The following is a 19,112-nucleotide window of genomic DNA, read 5'->3' on the forward strand; positions in this document are numbered from 1 at the left end:
AAGATATATTCTCTTGGATAAATTAAAATAAATATATAGTCAATTTATTTATATATTTATATACATTTAATTTATTTTGTCAAATAGAATATATACATCATATTGTCATTTTGTAATTCATTTTATTAAAATTGTAATTTGTCTGACTATTTACTCGAAGATATTCCCTTGAAGTTTCATTGCAGCATATGATTTTCAACTCCTCAAATCGGTTGCATATATATCCCTTACAGCTAGTAGAGGAAATGAAGTAAGCATTAGCATTTCGTTCGTTAAAACAAAATGACAATTTAGTAAGTAGAATTTCTAAAGATTATCCTAGTCTAGTATTTCAAGATTTTACCCCAAAACATAGATAAACTTAAGTTGAGTTCTTGATTTTGCTATCATTAGTGAAGCTATTTGAATTGAACTTCACCAATTCTTCTCTGCTTTCTACTTCAATATAGATGGTATATAAAGAAAATATTAGTAATTCACAGTCTCACAGATGCACTTTGGTATGGATCCAACTAGAAGATTGGACAAAATGTCATCATCTCTTATCTCTGTGTTCCTCAACAAAAAAAAAGGTCAAAATGTTTCCTAATTGACTTGTTGGGAAAGAAGAACAAGTAATCCTTGTGGACCCACTAATATCTCATTAAGAAAGCTAAGCAATCCAAACCAGACAACAGGGGTAACATCCACACCAGCAAGGGGAGGAATCAGTTTCCTTGTTGCTATGAGAAGAGGCTCTGTGGGAGCATAGGCTATTACATAAGGGAACTTCCCCACAGGTAGTTTAGGGTACCATGACATCACTATCCTCAATATGAAGAGAAAACCAAATGCTGAGAGAAAAGGGCCTAGAAACCCAATTGCTAGCTTTGCAGTGGCAGGATCCAAGTCAGCAAGAACCAACCTCTTCATGAAATCTGAGGGAACATAATGTAATGATGTCTCAGGTATGCTGAGTTTGACACTGTTTAAGACTGCTTTAGAATCAAGTGTGTTCTGTGCAGTAGTAGCTGCTGCTGCTGCCTCAGATATTTCTTTGAAACATGAGCAACATTGCAAGGTCCTAGAAGTACTTCCATTGATGTTTCGTTTAGTAGGATACTTTGAAGTTTCCTACAACAAATAAAATTCAAAAGCATCCTGAGAAATTTGTAGCTTCCTAGAAAAGCCAATTTTATACCATACAGCATCCTAAAAATCTATCTAAATGTTAGATTAAGAGAGGATACAATCCATGTCTTACAATCTTAAAAAGAAGAAATAACTAAATTCTTCCTTCATTTAGTAATTAGAAGAACATTTAAGATGATAACTCAAAGGATAAATCATTTCTACCAATCAACATATCTATATTTAGTAGTATAAACAACAGAGCTAGTTCATGCTGAGTTAATCAACACAAGTGACAAGAAATTTGAAATGTCATTTTCTCATGCTCCAATAACTAGTATATTTTACAAGAACACAGTAAAAAGTTTGCAGCTTTACCATATCAGGAACTTTAGTTTAAAGCACAAGGCAAAATTAACAGCCAAAGCGCTAGGCAAATGCTAATACTATATATGAACATGAATTGCAAGATTGCAAAAATCAAACTTTGAAGTGGGTTTTGTCAAATTCAGCTGCAGAAAGCATGGCAAATAGAAAATTTTGAGGCAAATGAAGTGGGAACTCACTGGGATAGCGAAAGTGCTTGACTTGGAAATTGAAGGTTGCCACCCTACAAAATTGTGGGAGGGAGATTAAAGAGAAGAAGTTGGAATGAAAAGAAAGCGAGTTTGAGAAATGGGAGAATGAAGAGAGTACCTCTGAGATAAACGGAGTTGAGAAGATAGGATTGGGTGGCCATTGTTATCTCCTTCATAAACACTATTGAAAAATAAAGAAATATATAATAACTAAATCAGATATTTTTATAAATATATATATATATATATATATATATATTAAAAGGGTGTTAAATAGTATATATATATAAGTCCAATTTAAATAATCAGTTTAATTAAGTATATTTTAAAAAAAATAGCTTAATTAATTTTTTTTTAAAAAAATTAAATAATAAATATTTATATTAAAATTAATTTATAATTAAATTATTTTGTATTTAATTTTTAGATTTTAAAAATATTTATTTAAAAAAAATAGTATATATATTTATTATAAAAAAATATATAATAATTAATTTGACCAGTGAGGAGTGACTAGTGAGAAGTGAAAACTGGACACAAGTCACTGCTATCCGAAACGTTTCGTTTCGTTTCGTCTTTTCTGAGAGAAACAAAGACAATGTCAGAAACGCCGGTAATCCGATTCGGCGTGATAGGATGCGCCGACATAGCCCGGAAAGTGTCACGCGCCATCAAACTGGCTCCTAACGCCACACTCCACGCCATCGGCAGCCGCTCCATCGACAAGGCCCGGCGCTTCGCCGCCGCCAACGGCTACCCGGAGGACGCCAAGGTGTACGGCTCCTACGAGGAGGTTCTGGACGATCCCGAGGTGGACGCCGTGTACGTTCCTCTGCCGACGAGCCTGCACGTGCGTTGGGCCGTGTTTGCAGCTCAGAAGGGGAAGCACGTGCTGCTTGAGAAGCCCGTGGCCTTGAATGCGTCTCAGTTCGATGAGATCATTCGGGCCTGTGAATCCAGTGGGGTGCAGCTCATGGATGGTACCATGTGGATGCACCACCCTAGGACCAATCAGATGAAGGATTTTCTCTCCGATGCGCACCGTTTTGGCCAGCTCAAATCGGTAATATACGTTACTTCTAGTTTCATTATATTCTCAATTTTTTTTTTTATTTATTTGAAATAAACAGCTAGTTTTTAGTGGAAGTAGAAGCGAGATTAATTTTGATAAATGTGTTTTATATTTGATGTGTTGATTGAGATAGTCAAGAGAGTTGTTTGTCAACATATGATGATTATTTGTTGTGTGTAAAAAAAGCTTGTACTAGATACAAAGTAAGCAATTATTTTGATATAAAACATGCGGCTACATCTAAATTATCTTGTTAGGAACTTTTTAGAAGTTTCTATATGTAGTATAAAAGCCAAAGCAAGGAAGAAAAGTCTCATGTTTAGCTTTTTGTTTGTGTATTTGATCCTTTTGCTTTCTAATGTGACTCTTAGTTTTGTTTGCTTTGTATTCAGCTTTCTTATTTTGTCTTAGTTAAGGATGTATATTCATCATTTTCCTGCCGAAGTTTGCAACAGTTAATTTAACATAATCTTAATCTTAATGTTTTATATTGCATGTATGCTCTATGTTGATATATGGATCTTTCTGGGTTGCTCAGATTCAGACCTTTTTTACATTTGCTGCTGATCCTGATTTCCTGGAGAACGACATTCGCGCAAAGCCGGATCTTGATGCTCTTGGTTCCCTTGGCGATGAAGGTTGGTATTGTGTTAGAGCAATCCTGTGGGCTGCCAACTATGAATTACCGAAAACTGTAATTGCCTCGCGCAATCCTGTGTTCAACAAAGCAGGGGTGATAATGGCTTGTGGCGCATCGCTGCACTGGGAAGACGGGAAGGTGGCAACCTTCTATTGCTCCTTCATGGCCAACTTGGCAATGGACATAACTGCCGTTGGAACAAAAGGAACTCTGCATGTTCATGACTTTATCATCCCTTATGAAGAGAAAGAGGCATCGTTTTATGCAGCTTCTGAGTCAGGTTTTGATGACCTTGTGACAAAATGGGCTTCTCAGCCAAGCAAGCATACAGTAAACACTGATCTCCCTCAGGAGGTTCTTATGGTAAGAGAGTTTTCGCAGTTGGTGACCGAAATCAAATTCAAGAACTCGAAACCTGAGACGAAGTGGCCAACAATTAGTAGGAAAACACAGCTGGTCTTAGATGCTGTGAAGGCTTCAATTGAAAAGGGCTTTGAGCCTGTTCAAATTCAAGAATGAAGGAGCTTGTACCTTGCTGCTTAAGTCACGCTTATTTTTTCCTTCATTCTGTTCAAGACATTGCAAAAATCTGTTCTTAAAAACATTGTGAACTCGTTGCTTGTGTATTTCAATGGTGGTGATGGTGAATGAACACAACTTTCATTGTTTACTTCTTTCATTTTAGGAATCTCAGTTTCCTATATCAACAACTAGTTTTAAGAGTTCAGCATCTATGTGAAGAGATTGAAAAAACTAATTTTGATATTGTTTTACACTGAAAATAATGCTTTTTTCTTGTAACAACTTATTACATTTTGCCTTCATTTATGACCGGATCCTGTAGCTCTTGCTCTAATAATTCAATTTAGAGAATTGGCGATTTGATCTACTCAAAAAGTTAAAAATGATGGTATATATATGAATTGGTGTGTGCTGCACCATAATTATCTTGTTGCTTTACAGAACAGGTCATAAATAATTTGTCATGTAGAACTCGGGGGGTGACAATGAGACGGGTTTTTACCCTTTCCGACCCTGTTCCACCCAACAATAATAATTCGCATAGAACTCGCTCTACTCCTTCCCGCAGGTAGTAAAAAGTTGACTCTTAATCTGCTTCTTCGGAAACTCTCCTCCCTCTATAATTATTCAATCCAATAAATAAAATTAAATTTTAAAATTTATATAACTCTCATCATATACATAATATAAATTAAAGTTAAAATTTAAATATAATACAATATTAATAATTATTTTATTAATTATTTTATATATATTATATATTAAAATTATATATATTTATATATATACCGAGACAGATAAGAGCGGGTATTACTTAAACCCGTCCCATCCCGCTCAAGATCTTGTTCCATTAAAAATCCGTTCCGAGCGAGTAGGGGCGAGTGGATACTCACGGATTCGGGTAGTATTATCATCCTTATATAAAAGTGCTTATAACATTAATATGTGAGAAAGTTTAGGTGACTAATTTTTTTAGTTAATATATAGTTAATTATATATTTTTTTTGCTCCCTATTTTTGCATAAAAGAAAGTAAGAGCCCTAAATGGCAATAATTCTTCAACAGGGAGGCAGATCTGGAGGTGGAGGAAGTAAACTTTCATCGCATCCTTCTCCATTCTTCACAATGAACACAGTTTCCATTCCCCAAGTCAGGTGCCGTTCTAAGTGGCAATGCACAAACCACACTCCTAAATTCATCAATACAAGTGTTCAACCAACAATTAGTTTCAGTTCTCAACATAGGTGTAGAAAAAAATAGATAAGAGCAATTAAAATTGAATTGTGTTTCATATACATATTTTGTTTCATAAATTGAACTAACTTGCTAATTGTTACTCTCTTTTCTTTCTATTAGATAGCACATAAACTAACTAAGCCTAGCAAGGCAAAATGATGGGATTTTTAAAAAAATAAATTGATTATTTACTGATATATGCTTCTATAAAAATATTTTTTCTTTTTTTTTTTCTTTTTCCATGAAGAGTGAATACCGGAAAGTAAATATTTTTTTATAACTTCCACTTGTTCGAGTGAGTTAACTACTTAGTCAACTCAAATTTATTATAAGAAATTTAATACTTTTTTTTTTGTTTTTCACGATGTTTCCACAGATCAAGAATTAATCCGTTGCTAATCTGAGTTTTATTTAAGAGTTAGTCGCTGGCTAATGGATTGCTACATGCACAAAACTTAATCTATTATGAGAAAGTAAATAGACTTTCGGTTTGGGCCTATGACCAAAAAATGGATTGGACTCTATTAATTTATATCTGTAGTTAAATTAATTCATTAATTCGTTTAAACAAGTGATTCATCTTATACATGCAATAAGCAACTAAATAAAAAGAGTTGAAGCTTGAACAACCAACTTGTATTTATTGGTGCTTAAGTGACCGCTTAAGCAATAGTCGACAATTCTTGGATATACATTACAAGAACAATATAGCCAAATCTGGTAAACCTCTTCAAATAAAGTAAGAGAAAGCATAGAAAGATCAACCTGAAGATTGTGATGAAATAAGACTTGGATTTGAGACATTATTATTGTTAACTGATGATAAAAGACAACACCACTCTGAATTAAGCTAACTAGAGTCACTAATTAATCCTGAATTTGAACAGGCTCAAGACCATTATCAATTGAAGCCTTCACAGCATCCACAACCAGTTGTGTTTTCCTGCTAATAGTGGGCCACGTATCCTCCGGTTTTGAGTTATTGTACTTAATTGCCCCAACCAAACGTGCAAATTCACTAATCAAAAGTGCCTCTTGAGGGAGATCAGTGTGAACTACATGTTCACTTGGATTTGGAGCCCAGCCAATCGAAAGCTCAACCCAATCAGAGTTTGAGCTTGTTGAAAACTTGGCCTCTTTCTCTTGGTTAGGAATGGCATAATCATGAACACGCAATGACCCTTTTGTCCCCATTGCAACTATGTCCATTGACATGTCCGAGAGAAATGAACAATAGAAGGTTGCTACTTTGTCATCTTCCCAGGATAGAGAAGCAGCACAAGCTAGAATGACACCAGCATCATTGTATGTGGGTTTGTGCAATGCTCTTGCTGTTTTAGGTAACTCATAGTTTGAAGCCCAGAGAATTGTGCCTATACAATAGAACCCAATGTCACCAAGTGCACCTAGAGCATCAAGATCTGGCTTCACTCGAATGTCATTCTCTAGAAAGTAAGGAGTAACTCCATAAGAAAAGGTGGAGTGGACCTATTATCATGTAACAAACAAAGAAATCAGTAAGTAGATATGAACCATATGCACTTACATAGGTTAGTGGTCTTGAAGGATCAAAGATTACTTGCTTGTCAATTTGGTTTCAAAAATCATACATTTTAAATTTATCATTCAAAAATCGCATCACAAAAAGATTTATGTCATGTGTCATCGACTAACTCACGAAAAAAACATCTATTCAAAATGGTATTTTTCAAGAACCAATTTAAAACATTTGATATCTGTTGAAACTTGAAACATAAGAAAAATATTAGGAGGTGATCAAAATTTATTGTTTTTTGTCATCACTTAACTATCAACTCAATTTTTTTAGTCTAATTATTTTAGTTTAGTAATTCAATAACATGTTAATTTCATACTTTTAAAAAAATAATAAATTCTGATGCAGCATTCCTCTAAACATAATATTTTTAAGAAATATTTTGAATATTAACTCGTACAAAATATATACACACAAACAAAAAGAGGAAGGTAATTTAGGTGCTTTTTGGAAAAGTTTCTTTTTTTTTTTATGATAAAGTGGTGTCATTACAGTATACGCAGTCTTGGTATAAAAAATCATTTTTCTAAATCATTTTTTTTCTTGGTATAATAAATGGAAGTCAATTTTAAACACAAGACCGGGGCTATTACTCACAAAATCCACTGCTATAATGGAAGTCAATTTTATCCATTTTCTTTAAATAATTGAATGGAATTAGTATAATAGAAAGTATAGGTAAAGCATTATTGTTCATAATGTTCATATATATACCGATTGAAGGCGACCAAAGTGATTTGGATCTGAGATGAAGTGAAACATTTTGGTGGTCCTAGGGTGGTGCAGCCACATGGTATCATCCATGAACTGCACACCGTTGGATCTACAAGCCTCCAAGATCTTATCGAGATCGGAAACGCTGAGAGCCACCGGAGTCTCAAGCAGGATGTGCTTCTTCCTCTGAGCAGCAAGCACCGCCCACTTCACATGTAAGCTTGTTGGAAGTGGCATGTAAACCGCATCAACTTCAGGGTCTTCTACAACCCCTTCGTATGAACCATAAACCTTAATTAACATAAAGTAATTAACCATTAGTAACATATATAGTCCAATTAGTTAGTTAATTAATTGAAGAAAGAACCTTAGCATTGGGTGGGAGGCCATTGGAGGCTGCAAACTTGGTGGCTTTATCGAGGGAACGGCTTGCGACGGCGACGATGGTGGCGTTGGGAGCGAGAGTTATGGCTCTGGAGACCTTCCTAGCCACGTCAGCGCAACCAACGATTCCAAATCGTACTGGACTTGCTTCTTCTGCCATTGTTGTTGACTTAGTTAGCTTGTTGTTGTGTAGATCTTGCTGCTTCTAACGTATGGTTGTTAATGGAATCTAAATCATATCGTCGTATATTATTTTATCAGGGAAATGATTTTGTTATCAGAGATTAGAGATTGTGGTTAAGACTTAAGAGACAACAACAACAGAGATAATTATATTTAACCATTTTCACTTCAATCAGTGCTATCTAGCCGAACACGTGTTCTTGTTTCTACAAAATAGCTAATATTTTATAAGATTTCCACCGGTGCACCCAACAAAAATTTCCACCAAAGTAATAACCTAAATATTTATTAATTAACTTTGATTGTATATATTATACGTTTAATTAGTTTCATTCAATTTTCAATTAGTTCATGTACTTTTTTTATTTTAATTAAATTTTTATATTATATCAAATTTTGTATTTATGTCCTTATTATAACAAATGTTAGAATAACGAAATATTTATTAAATAAAATAAAAGATTCAGTCAAATATTAAGTATATTCATTTTATTTAACAAAATATTAAATCTTTTTAATATTTTTATCATATTAGGAACTTAATTATAAAAGTTAATATAATATAGGAACTCAATTAAAAAGAAAAAGATATAAGAATCTAATTAAAAATTTGATAAAATTATAGAGACTGACAGTATAATTAAATTTATATTATATAATACAAATGCAATTGAGATAAAAAAAGCTCATACACATACAAAAATTAATTATTAAATCTATTATTATATATTTATATATAAATACATGTGTTATTTAATTTATTTTTATATAAATTTTATATTTTAATATATATTTTATACTAATAATTGATTTAATAATTAATTTTTATGTATTTTTAATATGGTTGATTGAAATAACCTTTTTCACTAGAAAGAGTATAGGTAGACAATGAGAATACTAAATAATGTGAACAATGATAGATCAGATGTTCAATTCAATAGGTATGCAGATGATTATGTTCATTATTTTTAATTGGATGGTTATTTCTTTTGAATGTTCAATTCACCAAGTATGCAGATAATTATTCTAATATTAATATTTTTTGGTGACTGATCCTAATATTAATGTTTAGAAAGTAATTTAGGAGTGGAATATTTTTTAATTTTATTGGGTCATTTCTAAAACTCATTGTTCATATTATTTACAAAAGTCATTATCTACCTAGTAAAATTTAAATGCTTCCGTTATGTGTTTTTATGAAACATTAACAGGCGAAGTATTTATTATTTTACATTTTTATTTATATTATATTTTAAAAAACAACCAATATTTCATTTTTAATCGATGTAAAATTACTAAATTAAGCAATGTTATTAAATTATTTGGGTTCCATAATTAATGATGGTAGATTCAAATTTTATAAAATAAAAATTCATCTTTTTTTATAGTCCTCTTTGCTTAATTTTCTTTATAACATATAGATGTGTACATATAAGTATAAATTGCATGTTATTATATAGTAAATTTTTTTTCCCGTAGATATAGAATATCTTCACAAAATGTTTCAATCTCATATTTAAAATTAATTCTAAAAATTCAATGATACAATATTTTTTTATATTCTCTATGATCATTATTATTCCATAATAGTTAGGAATTAGGATCGGATTTCATTTTTTTAAGAGAATGAAGAAGAACAAATCAACAAACATTCAAAACAATTCAACATTATTATTCTCACGTAGAAAGGTCAACATAACTTTGATGATAATGCCACGTAGCTAAAGACTCAACCCCATGATGAAAAGTTAACAACGTAATTATTGAGACGTTAACTATATAATAAGATAATACCCCACCACTTCAAATAAATTAACTAAACTTAACCCTTAATTTCAACAGGCTCAAGGCCATTGTCAATTGAAGTCTTCACAGCATCTATGACCAATTGTGTTTTCCTACTAATTATTGGCCACGTGTCCTCCGGTTTTGAGTTATTGTACTTAATTGCCCCTACCAAACGTGCAAATTCCTTCACCATATGTGCCTCTTGAGGGAGATCATTGTAAACAACATGTTCACTTGGATTTGGAGCCCAACCTAAAGAAAGTTCCACCCAATTAGAGTTTGAGCTTGTTGAAAACTTGGCCTCTTTCTCTTGATTAGGGATAACATAATCATGAACGCGCAATGACCCTTTTGTCCCCATCACAATAATATCCATAGACATATCCGTAAGAAAGGAACAATAGAATGTTGCTACTTTGTGATCTTCCCAAGATAAAGAAGCACCACAAGCTAGAATGACACCAGCATCATTGTATGTGGGTTTGTGCAATGCTCTTGCTGATTTAGGTAACTCATAATTTGAAGCCCATAAAATTGCTCTCACACAATACCAACCAGTGTCACCAAGTGCTCCAAGAGCATCAAGTTCTGGCTTCACACGAATATCATTCTCTAGAAAATAAGGACTAACTCCATAGGAAAAAGTTGCATGTACCTGTTATTAATTAGTTGATGAGTTACAAACAAATGATGACAAAATTGTATAATAACAATAATTTTTACTGACACTACATATATAATGTACTATTTGCATCCATTCAACAATATATGCATCTATAAGAAAAAAAAACAATATATGCAATCAAATTCTTTTATCTAAATCAAAATATATGTTATTTCTTAATATTGTATTAGAGGAATATTAAAAAGCTAATCGAATTTATTTTTGGCTAATAGTTAATTATTAATATTTAAAAAAAATAAATTAAAAATATGTAGTCAGATTATTAATTAATTAAAAAAATTAAATTAAAAATAAAAAATGTGTTAATTAAAAATAATAAATTCTCTTGCTCATGCTTGAGCATTTCTCGTTATATTACTATTGTAATAGTAAGTTTCTTTCAACCTTTCTCTCTATAGAAGAGGTAATAAACTGATTATAAAAATTAATTGTGCAATATTATCATCAATATAATCAGTATATATACATATATAATATATATATATATATATATATATATATATATATATATCCCCATGAAATTAAAGATATATATTTGTGAATATTAATAATGAATATATACCGATTGAAGGCGTCCAAACTGTTGAGGATCTGAGAGGAAGTGAAACATTTGAGTGGTCCTAGGGTGGTGCATCCACATGGTAGCATCCATGTATTGCAAACCGTTGGATTCACACGCCTCCAAAATCTTGTGAAGATCATGAACGTTGAGAGCCACAGGCTTCTCAAGCAGCAAGTGTTTCTTCTTCTGAGCAGCAAGCACAGCCCACTGCACGTGCAAGCTTGTTGGAAGTGGCACGTACACAGCATCAACTTCAGGGTCATCTATAACATCTTCGTATGATCCATAAACCTTTATGCCACAACATGTTTCAAAAATTAAAGTGATCATCATTAATTAATTGTAATAATCTCAAACAAATTCTAAACTAATATGTGTTATAGTGAAATTTTGGTACATTTAATGATTTTGTTACTATAGTTTATATCATAGAGTGAGTATTGTAACGAAAATTTAACAAAAAAGAATTAATAAAAAATAGTTAGAATTTATTTTATTTAATTTTTATTAATTATTATTACAACAATAATTAATGAAATGTTTTAAACTTATTATAAGTTGTTTTTATGTAGATATATATATATATATATATATAGAGTTAAGACCTTAGCATGGGGTGGGAAGCTGTTGGAGGCAGCGAACTTGGTGGCCTTGTCGAGAGAGCGGCTTCCGACGGCGTAGAGGGTGGCGTTAGGGGAGAGGGTTATGGCCCTTGAAACCTTCCTTGCTATCTCAGCACACCCAAGTATCCCAAAGCGTATTGGTGCTGCTTCTTCTGCCATGATTGGATTTGGAGTAGTGTTAGTTTTAGTTTTAGGCCTTAGATATATATGGTTCTTTCGGTATCATTAGGGTTGCTTTATAACGTGGTTGATGCCCCTTTGTGAACAAGTAGTCAATACAATAATATATACAAAAATATCTAAAAAATATCAGAATTTATTGTTTTTCTCTAATAATTAATAATATTTAAAAATATAAAATAAAAAAAGTTAAATTATTAGATGAAAAATTAAATTAATAACTAAAAATAGAAGATAAAAATAATGAATTCTATTAGTATTTGAGTTCTTTTACAAGGGTCTAATAAGTATATTCCTGGAAGCATGTAGATTCTTCTTAATAGTCTTCACAAGGGTTTAACAAAATTCTTGTCTAGCCCGCGACTCGACTTCCTTTCCTTTCCTCACAAAAAGTTCAGCCAAACACCCATATGTTGATTTAACAAGTGAACCCATCGGTAGGTTACATGTTCCCTTCAGCACTGTGTTAATACACTCAGAAATGTTGGTCGTCATATGCCCATATTGACGGCCTCCATCCCAATATTATGTCCATAGCTCCAACCCAATAATCCTATCACACCAATCAACCATGGCCAGTGACAAATCTAGAAAATTTTGATAGTGGGGGCAAAAATATATATATTTTTATAATAAAAATATTATGTGTACATAAAAATTAGTTATCAAATTATTTAATAATTATTATGTATTTGTATATAAATATATGTATTATTTAATTTATTTTTAATGTGTATTTTTTATTTCAATATATATACGCAGGTAGTTATTTTCGATGTAAATATAACATGATTAGTTTTTATAATATCTAATTTTACAAATTAAAACACTAAAATAATCATTTATAAATAGGATAAAGTATATTTTCTGTCCTTAAAGTTTGACAAAAGTTTTAAAAATATCCCTATGTTTTATTTTGTTTCAATTTTGTCCCAAAAGTTTTCGATTTGTATCAAATATACCCCTGAACGGCTAATTTTTCAAAAAATTTAAGATCGATTCAACAACAATTTCATAAGAACAACCCCTCAACACAAGCAAATCAAGTATAATTTTCATGCATTATTGTTATATTGGCCTTAAGTTTTTTGAAAATTTAGTTTCCGAGAGTATATTTGATGCAAATCGAAAACTTTTGGGACAAAATTGAAACAAAATAAAACTTAGGGGTATTTTTAAAACTTTTGCCAAACTTCAGGGACAAAAAATATACTTTACCCTTATAAATATCTGTCTTTTTATATAGGATAATGCTACATATTCATATTTTTTTGTTAACCAAGTCCAATCAAATTTGTCTAAGACAACAAAAATCAGTTATGACTAATATTATTTTAAATTTTATTGTTTAACTTGGTTAGACTTAGTTCATAAAAAGACTTGGATGTGTAGTATTTCTTTTACATATATATAAGTAAATACTTATTTAAAAATTTACTTCTTATACAATTAGAAGTCAATTCTTATTGAGATTCATAGTTGAAAAATTTTTTTCAATTAATGTAGTTACAGAAAAAATTAAAACTAATATAAAAAAAAAAAGATAAATAACACTCTTTCAAGTTAATTTCTAAGAAAAAGCACAAATTTCATTTAAATTGAGAATTGATCATTCTAATGACATCTAATATAAAACTTTTAAATTGACTATGAAGTACCAAAAGTTGAGTAAAAACTTATTGTGGGGGTCAAATTTAATAATTTAGTGGGGCAAATAAATATTATTATTATATACTACTCAAAAAAATTTCAAATCGTAGTGGGGGCGATTGTCCCCACACTCGTATACATACATCCGTCCCTGACCATGGCAGGATCATCCTTCCGCATGATATCCATGTAATACCGATACTCCTCCTCAGTCTTCGCATATGCGGCATTCACGAGGATCTTCCGGGTATCCTTAGACTTGAAAGATAGTGCGAAGTTAGCGGCGATGTGTCGTACACAGAATGCACGATATGCGGTTGGTGGGAGCCACCCACCGTCTTCCACAAGCAGGGCAGCCTTGATGGCGTTGTGCCGGTCAGAGATGACTAAAATGCCTGGCTGGGGAGTCACATACTGATGAAGGTGACTAGGGAAAAACTTCCACGAATTTGTATTTTTGCCTTTGACTAACCCGAATGCTACATGAAGAATGTTCGAGTTTTTATTTTGGGCAATAGCCATTAACAGGGTACCTCCATACTTTCCATATAAATGAGTACCATCGATGGATATCAGTAACTTGCAATACTTGAATGCCTCAATACAAGGAGGAAATGTCCAAAATAATCGATGAAAGAAAACCTTCGTTCCATCCACCATATTACCTGACCTCACTGGTGAAGTGTGCCTGGCATATACAACTGAATCCCAATGATCCACCTTGGTATGTGGTTATAAAACTCCTCCCAATCTCCATATATCTGAGCAACGGCCTTCTGCTTGGTCATCTAGACCTTCCTGTAGCTAGATTTGAAACCAAACTTTGACGACACCGCATCCTGTAATACCTTAATGGAGACTGATGCATCCGCCATGACCAATGATAGAACTGAAGCACAGATGACATGATAATCGAGCTGTCTGTGATCAGTCGATATCTCAGTTTCTAGACATACATGTGTGTGGTCCGTTGTACTTTCTAACTTCCCAGTAGCCTTTCCTCTGCCTCATAGTCATATGTATCAACTAGTTACATCCATTCCCGAACTGAACACACTTCCCATGATACTTCAATGCATCGGACTCAAACACTTTATATTCTACACCACGACGAATATTATAACTCTTGATTGTCAGCATAGCTTCGTCTTTGGTTTCGAACCGTTGCCTGATTTCAAACTCATCCATGCCAATCATACTAAGCCTGTCTCCGTGAATAGTAGGGTGCTGCTGATCTACAAATGCAGGCTGGTTCATTGCATCAAGGTCCAAAGTGAAAAAGTGTCGAGGGTACTGCTGCAAGTGCAGCTCCCATCGCAACTGTGAGCTATCCGAAGCTACGCCCATCACCCAAGTCTCCTGCCAGAACGGGCAAACCAGCCGCAAATGATGGGGATGAGACAAAGGGAGTCACCGGTTGCCCAGTTGGAATGGCGGTAGAACTTCCTTCTCTGACGCCAGTTGGCGGATTCGGAGCGGATCTGCCATTTTCTAGGATTTTCTAAGATTTTCTAGGGTTTTTTAGGGTTTTGAAGGGTTTTCTAGGAATTTCTAGGAACTTCTAGGATTTTCTATGATTTCTTTAGGGTTTTCTAGGGTTTTCGAGGGTATTCTTACGGTTTTCTTGGGTTTTTTAGTGTTTTCTAGGATTTTCGAGGGTTTTTCTCGGGTTTTCTAGGATCTTCGAGGGTTTTTTTGGGTTTTCTATGATTTTTTTAGGCATTTTCAAGGGTTTTTTAGGGATTTCTAGGAATTTCTAGGGTTTGCTATGGTTTTCTTATGGTTTTCTAAGGTCTTCGAAGGTTTTTTTTAGGGTTTTACTAGGGTTTTTTAGTGTTTTATAGGTTTTTGACGGTTTTTTGCGGTTTTCTAGGGTTTTTTTAGGGGTTTTCTTAGATTTTCTTGGGATTTCTAGGATTTTCTATGATTTTTTTAGGGTTTTCTAGGGTTTTCGAGGGTTCTCTTAGGGTTTTTTAGTGTTTTCTAGGGTTTTTAAGGGTTTTTCTCGGGTTTTCTAGGGTTTTCGCGTGTTTTTTGGGACTTTCTAGGTTTTTTAGGATTTTTCTCCGATTTTTAGGGATTTCTCGAAATTTCTAGGGTTTTCTATAGTTTTCTTAGGATTTTCTAGGGTTTCAAGGGGTTTCTTAGGTTTTTCTAGGGTTTTTTAGTGTTTTCTAGGGTTTAGGAGGGTTTTTCTTAGATTTTCTAGGATTTTTTAGGAATTTCTAGGATTTTCTATATTTTTCTAGGGTTTTCGAGGGTTTGCTTAGGGTTTTCTTGGGTTTCTTAGTGTTTTATAGGGTTTTCAAAGGTTTTTTTCGGATTTTCTAGGATTTTCGAGGGTTTTACTCTGGATTTCTAGAGATTTCTAGGAATTTCTAGGTTTTTCTATAGTTTTCTTAGAATTTTCTAGGGTTTTCAAGGGTTTTCTTAGGGTTTTCTAGAGTTTTTTAGTGTTTTCTAGGGTTTTCGAGGGTTTTTCTCCGATTTTCTAAGATTTTCGAGGGATTTTTGGGATCTTCTATGATTTTTTAGGGTTTTCGAGAGTTTTCTAGGGTTTTCTATGGTTTTCTTAGGGGTTTCTAGGGTTTTCGAGGATTTTCTAGGGTTTTTTAGTGTTTTCTAGGATTATCTTAGTGTTTTCTAGGTTTTTGTAGAATTTTCTAGGATTTTCTAAGATTGTCTAGGGTTTTTAAGGGTTTTGTGGGGTTTTCTAGGAATTTCTAGGTTTTTCTATAGTTTTCTTAGGGTTTTCTAGGGTTTTCGAGGGTATTCTTACAGTTTTCTTGTGTTTTCTAGGGTTTTCGAGGGTTTTTCTCGGGTTTTCTAATATTTTTGAGGGTTTTTTAGGGTTTTCTAGGATTCGTTTAGGGATTTTCAAGGGTTTTCTAGAGATTTCTAGGAATTTCTAAGGTTTTCTATAGTTTTCTTAAGTTTTTTTAGGGTTTTCAAATGTTTTCTTAGGGTTTTATTTGTGTTTTTTGGCGTTTTCTATGGTTTTTTAGTGTTTTCTAGGGTTTTCGAGGGTTTTTTTGGGTTTTCTAGGGTTTTTAGGAATTTCTCGAGTTTTCTAGGTATTTCTAAGGTTTTCTATAGTTTTCTTAGGATTTTCTAGGGTTTTCGAAGGTTTTTTATTGTTTTATAGGGTTTACGAGGATTTTTGAGGTTTTCTAGGGTTTTTGGGGGGTTTTCTCTGGTTTTCTAGAGATTTTTAGAAATTTCTAGGATTTTCTATAGTTTTCTTAGGGTTTTCGAGGGTTCTATTAGGGTTTTCTAGGGTTTTTTAGTAATTTCTAGGGTTTTTGGGGTTTTTAGATTTTTCTCGGGTTTTTTCGGATTTTCTAGGGTTTTTTAGTGTTTTCTAGGGTTTTTCTCGGGTTTTCGAGAGTTTTTTGGGATTTTCTAGGATTTTTCTCTGGTTTTCTAGGAATTTCTATGAATTTCGAGGGTTTTCTTTGTTTTTTTAGGGTTTTCTAGGGTTTTCGAGGGTTTTCTTAGAGATTTCTAGGTTTTTTAGTGTTTTCTAGGATTTTCAAGGATTTTTCTCGGGTTTTCTAGGGTTTTCGAGGGTTTTTCGGATCTCCTATTATTTTTTAGGGTTTTTATCCGGTTTTTTAGGGATTTCTCGAAATTTCTAGGAACTATAGTTTTCTTAGGGTGTTCTAGGGTTTTCAAGGGTTTCCTTAAGGTTTTCTAGGGTTTTTTAGTGTTTTCTATAGTTTTTTAGGGTTTTTCTCAGATTTTCTTGGGTTTTAGAGGGTTTTTCATGGATTTTCTAGGGTTTTTTGGGGTTTTTCTCGGGTTTTCTACAGATTTGTAGGAATTTCTAGGGTTTTCTATGGTTTTCTAGGGTTTTCGAGGGTTTTCTTAGGATTTTCTTGGGTTTTTTAGTGTTTTATACGGTTTTCAAGGGTTTTTCTCGGATTTTCTAGGGTTTTCGAGGGTCTTTTGGGATTTTCTAGAGTTTTTCTTTGGATTTCTAGAGATTTCTAGGAATTTCTAGGGTTTTCTAAGGTTTTCTTATGTTTTTCTAGGATTTTCAAAAGTTTTCTTAGGGTTTTCTATAGTGTTTTAGTGTTTTCTAGGGTTTTCGATGGTTTTTTTCCGGTTTTCTAGAGTTTTCGGGGGGGAGGGCGTTTGGTATTTTCTAAAGTTTTTCTCGGGTTTTCTACGAATTTCTAGGATTTTTTAGGATTTTCTATAGTTTTGTTAAGGTTTTCAAGGATTTTCGAGGGTTTTCTAGGTTTTTTAGTGTTTTCTAGGGTTTTCTTAGGTTTTTCTAGAATTTTCTAGGATTTTCTAAGATTTTCTAGTGTTTTTTAGGGTTTTGAAGGGTTTTCTAGGGATTTCTAGGAACTTCTAGGGTTTTCTATGATTTTCTTAGGGTTTTCTAGGGTTTTCGAGGGTATTCATACGGTTTTCTTGGGGTTTTTAGTGTTTTCTAGGGTTTTCGAAGGTTTTTCTTGAGTTTTCTAGGAATTTCGAGAGTTTTTTAGGGTTTTCTATGGTTTTTTTAGGGATTTTTGAGGGTTTTCTAGGAATTTCTAGGAATTTCTAGGGTTTTCTTAGGTTTTCGAAGGTTTTCTTAGGGTTTTACTAGGGTTTTTTAGTGTTTTATAGGATTTTCGAGGGTTTTTTGGGGTTTTCTAGGGTTTTTTTAGGTTTTTCTCTTGTTTTCTAGGGATTTCTAGGAATTTCTAGGGTTTTCTATAGTTTTCTTAGCGTTTTTTAGGGTTTTCGAGGGTTCTCTTAGGTTTTTCTATGGATTTTTAGTATTTTCTAGGGTTTTCGAGGGTTTTCTAGTGTTTTCGAAGGTTTTTTGGAGTTTTCTAGGTTTTTTAAGGTTTTTCTTTGGTTTTCAAGGGATTTCTAGGAATTTCTATGGTTTTCTATAGTTTTCGAGGGGTTTTCTCGGGTTTTCTAGGGTTTTCGAGGGTATTTTGGGGTTTTCTTGGGTTTTTTGGGTTTTTCTCTGGTTTTCTAGGGATTTCTAGGAATTTCTAGGCTTTCGAGGATTTTCTTATGGTTTTCTAGTGTTTTTTAGTGTTCTCTCGGGTTTTCGAGAGTTTTTCTAGTATTTTCTAGGGTTTTCGAGGATTTTTTGGGGTTTTTTAGGGTTTTTTTAGAGTTTTTATCCGGTTTTTTAGGGATTTCTCGAAATTTCTAGGGTTTTCTATAATTTTCTTTGGGTTTTCTATAGTTTTCAAGGGTTTTCTAGGATTTTTTAGTGTTTTCAAGGGTTTTCTAGGGTTTTCGAGGGTTTTTTGAAATTTTCTAGGGTTTTTAGGGGTTTTTCTCTGGTTTTCTAGAGATTTTTACGAATTTCTAGGGTTTTCTTTGGTTTTCTTAGGATTTTCTAGGGTTTTCGAGGGTTTTCTTAGGGTTTTCTAGGGTTTTCGAGGGTTGTTCTCAAGTTTTCTATGGTTTTCGAGGGTTTTTTGTGATTTCCTAGGGTTTTTTAGTGTTTTTCTCCGGTTTTTTTAAGGGATTTCTCGAAATTTCTTGGATTTTCTAGGGGTTTCAAGGGTTTTCTTATGGTTTTTTTAGGTTTTTAGTGTTTTCGAGGGTTTTCGTGGGGTTTTTCAGTGATTTTCTACGGTTTTTGAGGTTTTTTAGGGTTTTCTAGGAGT

General features: G+C 33.1%; 4 protein-coding genes across 4 annotated transcripts; 1 reads left to right on the forward strand and 3 right to left on the reverse strand.

The window, feature by feature from the left end:
- Positions 1 to 432: 432 nt before the first annotated feature.
- On the reverse strand, positions 433 to 2,198 carry LOC112751994 (protein COFACTOR ASSEMBLY OF COMPLEX C SUBUNIT B CCB3, chloroplastic). Its single transcript, XM_025801354.2, has 3 exons — positions 1,807 to 2,198; positions 1,677 to 1,720; positions 433 to 1,113 (listed from the first exon to the last, which is right to left on the reverse strand). Exons 1-3 carry the CDS (start codon positions 1,862 to 1,864, stop codon positions 586 to 588), a joined length of 630 nt encoding a protein of 209 aa, XP_025657139.1. The 5' UTR covers positions 1,865 to 2,198; the 3' UTR covers positions 433 to 585.
- An 88-nt stretch (positions 2,199 to 2,286) lies between these two features.
- LOC112751996 (uncharacterized oxidoreductase At4g09670) lies at positions 2,287 to 4,070 on the forward strand. The gene is made up of 2 exons (XM_025801356.3): positions 2,287 to 2,751; positions 3,299 to 4,070. Exons 1-2 carry the CDS (start codon positions 2,287 to 2,289, stop codon positions 3,917 to 3,919), a joined length of 1,086 nt encoding a protein of 361 aa, XP_025657141.1. The 3' UTR covers positions 3,920 to 4,070.
- Positions 4,071 to 5,772: 1,702 nt separating this feature from the next.
- LOC112751995 (uncharacterized oxidoreductase At4g09670) lies at positions 5,773 to 8,174 on the reverse strand. Its single transcript, XM_025801355.3, has 3 exons — positions 7,795 to 8,174; positions 7,428 to 7,718; positions 5,773 to 6,646 (listed from the first exon to the last, which is right to left on the reverse strand). Exons 1-3 carry the CDS (start codon positions 7,969 to 7,971, stop codon positions 6,026 to 6,028), a joined length of 1,089 nt encoding a protein of 362 aa, XP_025657140.1. The 5' UTR covers positions 7,972 to 8,174; the 3' UTR covers positions 5,773 to 6,025.
- A 1,471-nt stretch (positions 8,175 to 9,645) lies between these two features.
- Positions 9,646 to 11,907, reverse strand: LOC112751997 (uncharacterized oxidoreductase At4g09670). The gene is made up of 3 exons (XM_025801358.2): positions 11,635 to 11,907; positions 11,030 to 11,320; positions 9,646 to 10,437 (listed from the first exon to the last, which is right to left on the reverse strand). The coding sequence occupies exons 1-3, from the start codon at positions 11,809 to 11,811 to the stop codon at positions 9,817 to 9,819; spliced, it is 1,089 nt and encodes a 362-aa protein (XP_025657143.1). The 5' UTR covers positions 11,812 to 11,907; the 3' UTR covers positions 9,646 to 9,816.
- Between the last annotated feature and the right edge of the window lie 7,205 nt (positions 11,908 to 19,112).

Source organism: Arachis hypogaea, chromosome 15 (assembly GCF_003086295.3).
Source record: "Arachis hypogaea cultivar Tifrunner chromosome 15, arahy.Tifrunner.gnm2.J5K5, whole genome shotgun sequence".
Taxonomy (NCBI): Eukaryota; Viridiplantae; Streptophyta; class Magnoliopsida; order Fabales; family Fabaceae; genus Arachis; species Arachis hypogaea.

Coding starts and splice junctions, on each gene's coding strand:
- LOC112751994 (XM_025801354.2), bottom strand. CDS start 1,864: ATGAAGGAGATAACAATGGCCACCCAATCCTATCTTCTCAACTCCGTT. Junction 1,721..1,806: donor CAACTCCGTTTATCTCAGAG/GTACTCTCTTCA, acceptor ACAATTTTGTAG/GGTGGCAACCTTCAATTTCC. Junction 1,114..1,676: donor CAAGCACTTTCGCTATCCCA/GTGAGTTCCCAC, acceptor TATTTGTTGTAG/GAAACTTCAAAGTATCCTAC.
- LOC112751996 (XM_025801356.3), top strand. CDS start 2,287: ATGTCAGAAACGCCGGTAATCCGATTCGGCGTGATAGGATGCGCCGAC. Junction 2,752..3,298: donor GTTTTGGCCAGCTCAAATCG/GTAATATACGTT, acceptor TGGGTTGCTCAG/ATTCAGACCTTTTTTACATT.
- LOC112751995 (XM_025801355.3), bottom strand. CDS start 7,971: ATGGCAGAAGAAGCAAGTCCAGTACGATTTGGAATCGTTGGTTGCGCT. Junction 7,719..7,794: donor GCCTCCCACCCAATGCTAAG/GTTCTTTCTTCA, acceptor ATGTTAATTAAG/GTTTATGGTTCATACGAAGG. Junction 6,647..7,427: donor ACTTTGGTCGCCTTCAATCG/GTATATATATGA, acceptor ACATGATAATAG/GTCCACTCCACCTTTTCTTA.
- LOC112751997 (XM_025801358.2), bottom strand. CDS start 11,811: ATGGCAGAAGAAGCAGCACCAATACGCTTTGGGATACTTGGGTGTGCT. Junction 11,321..11,634: donor GCTTCCCACCCCATGCTAAG/GTCTTAACTCTA, acceptor TGTGGCATAAAG/GTTTATGGATCATACGAAGA. Junction 10,438..11,029: donor AGTTTGGACGCCTTCAATCG/GTATATATTCAT, acceptor AATTAATAACAG/GTACATGCAACTTTTTCCTA.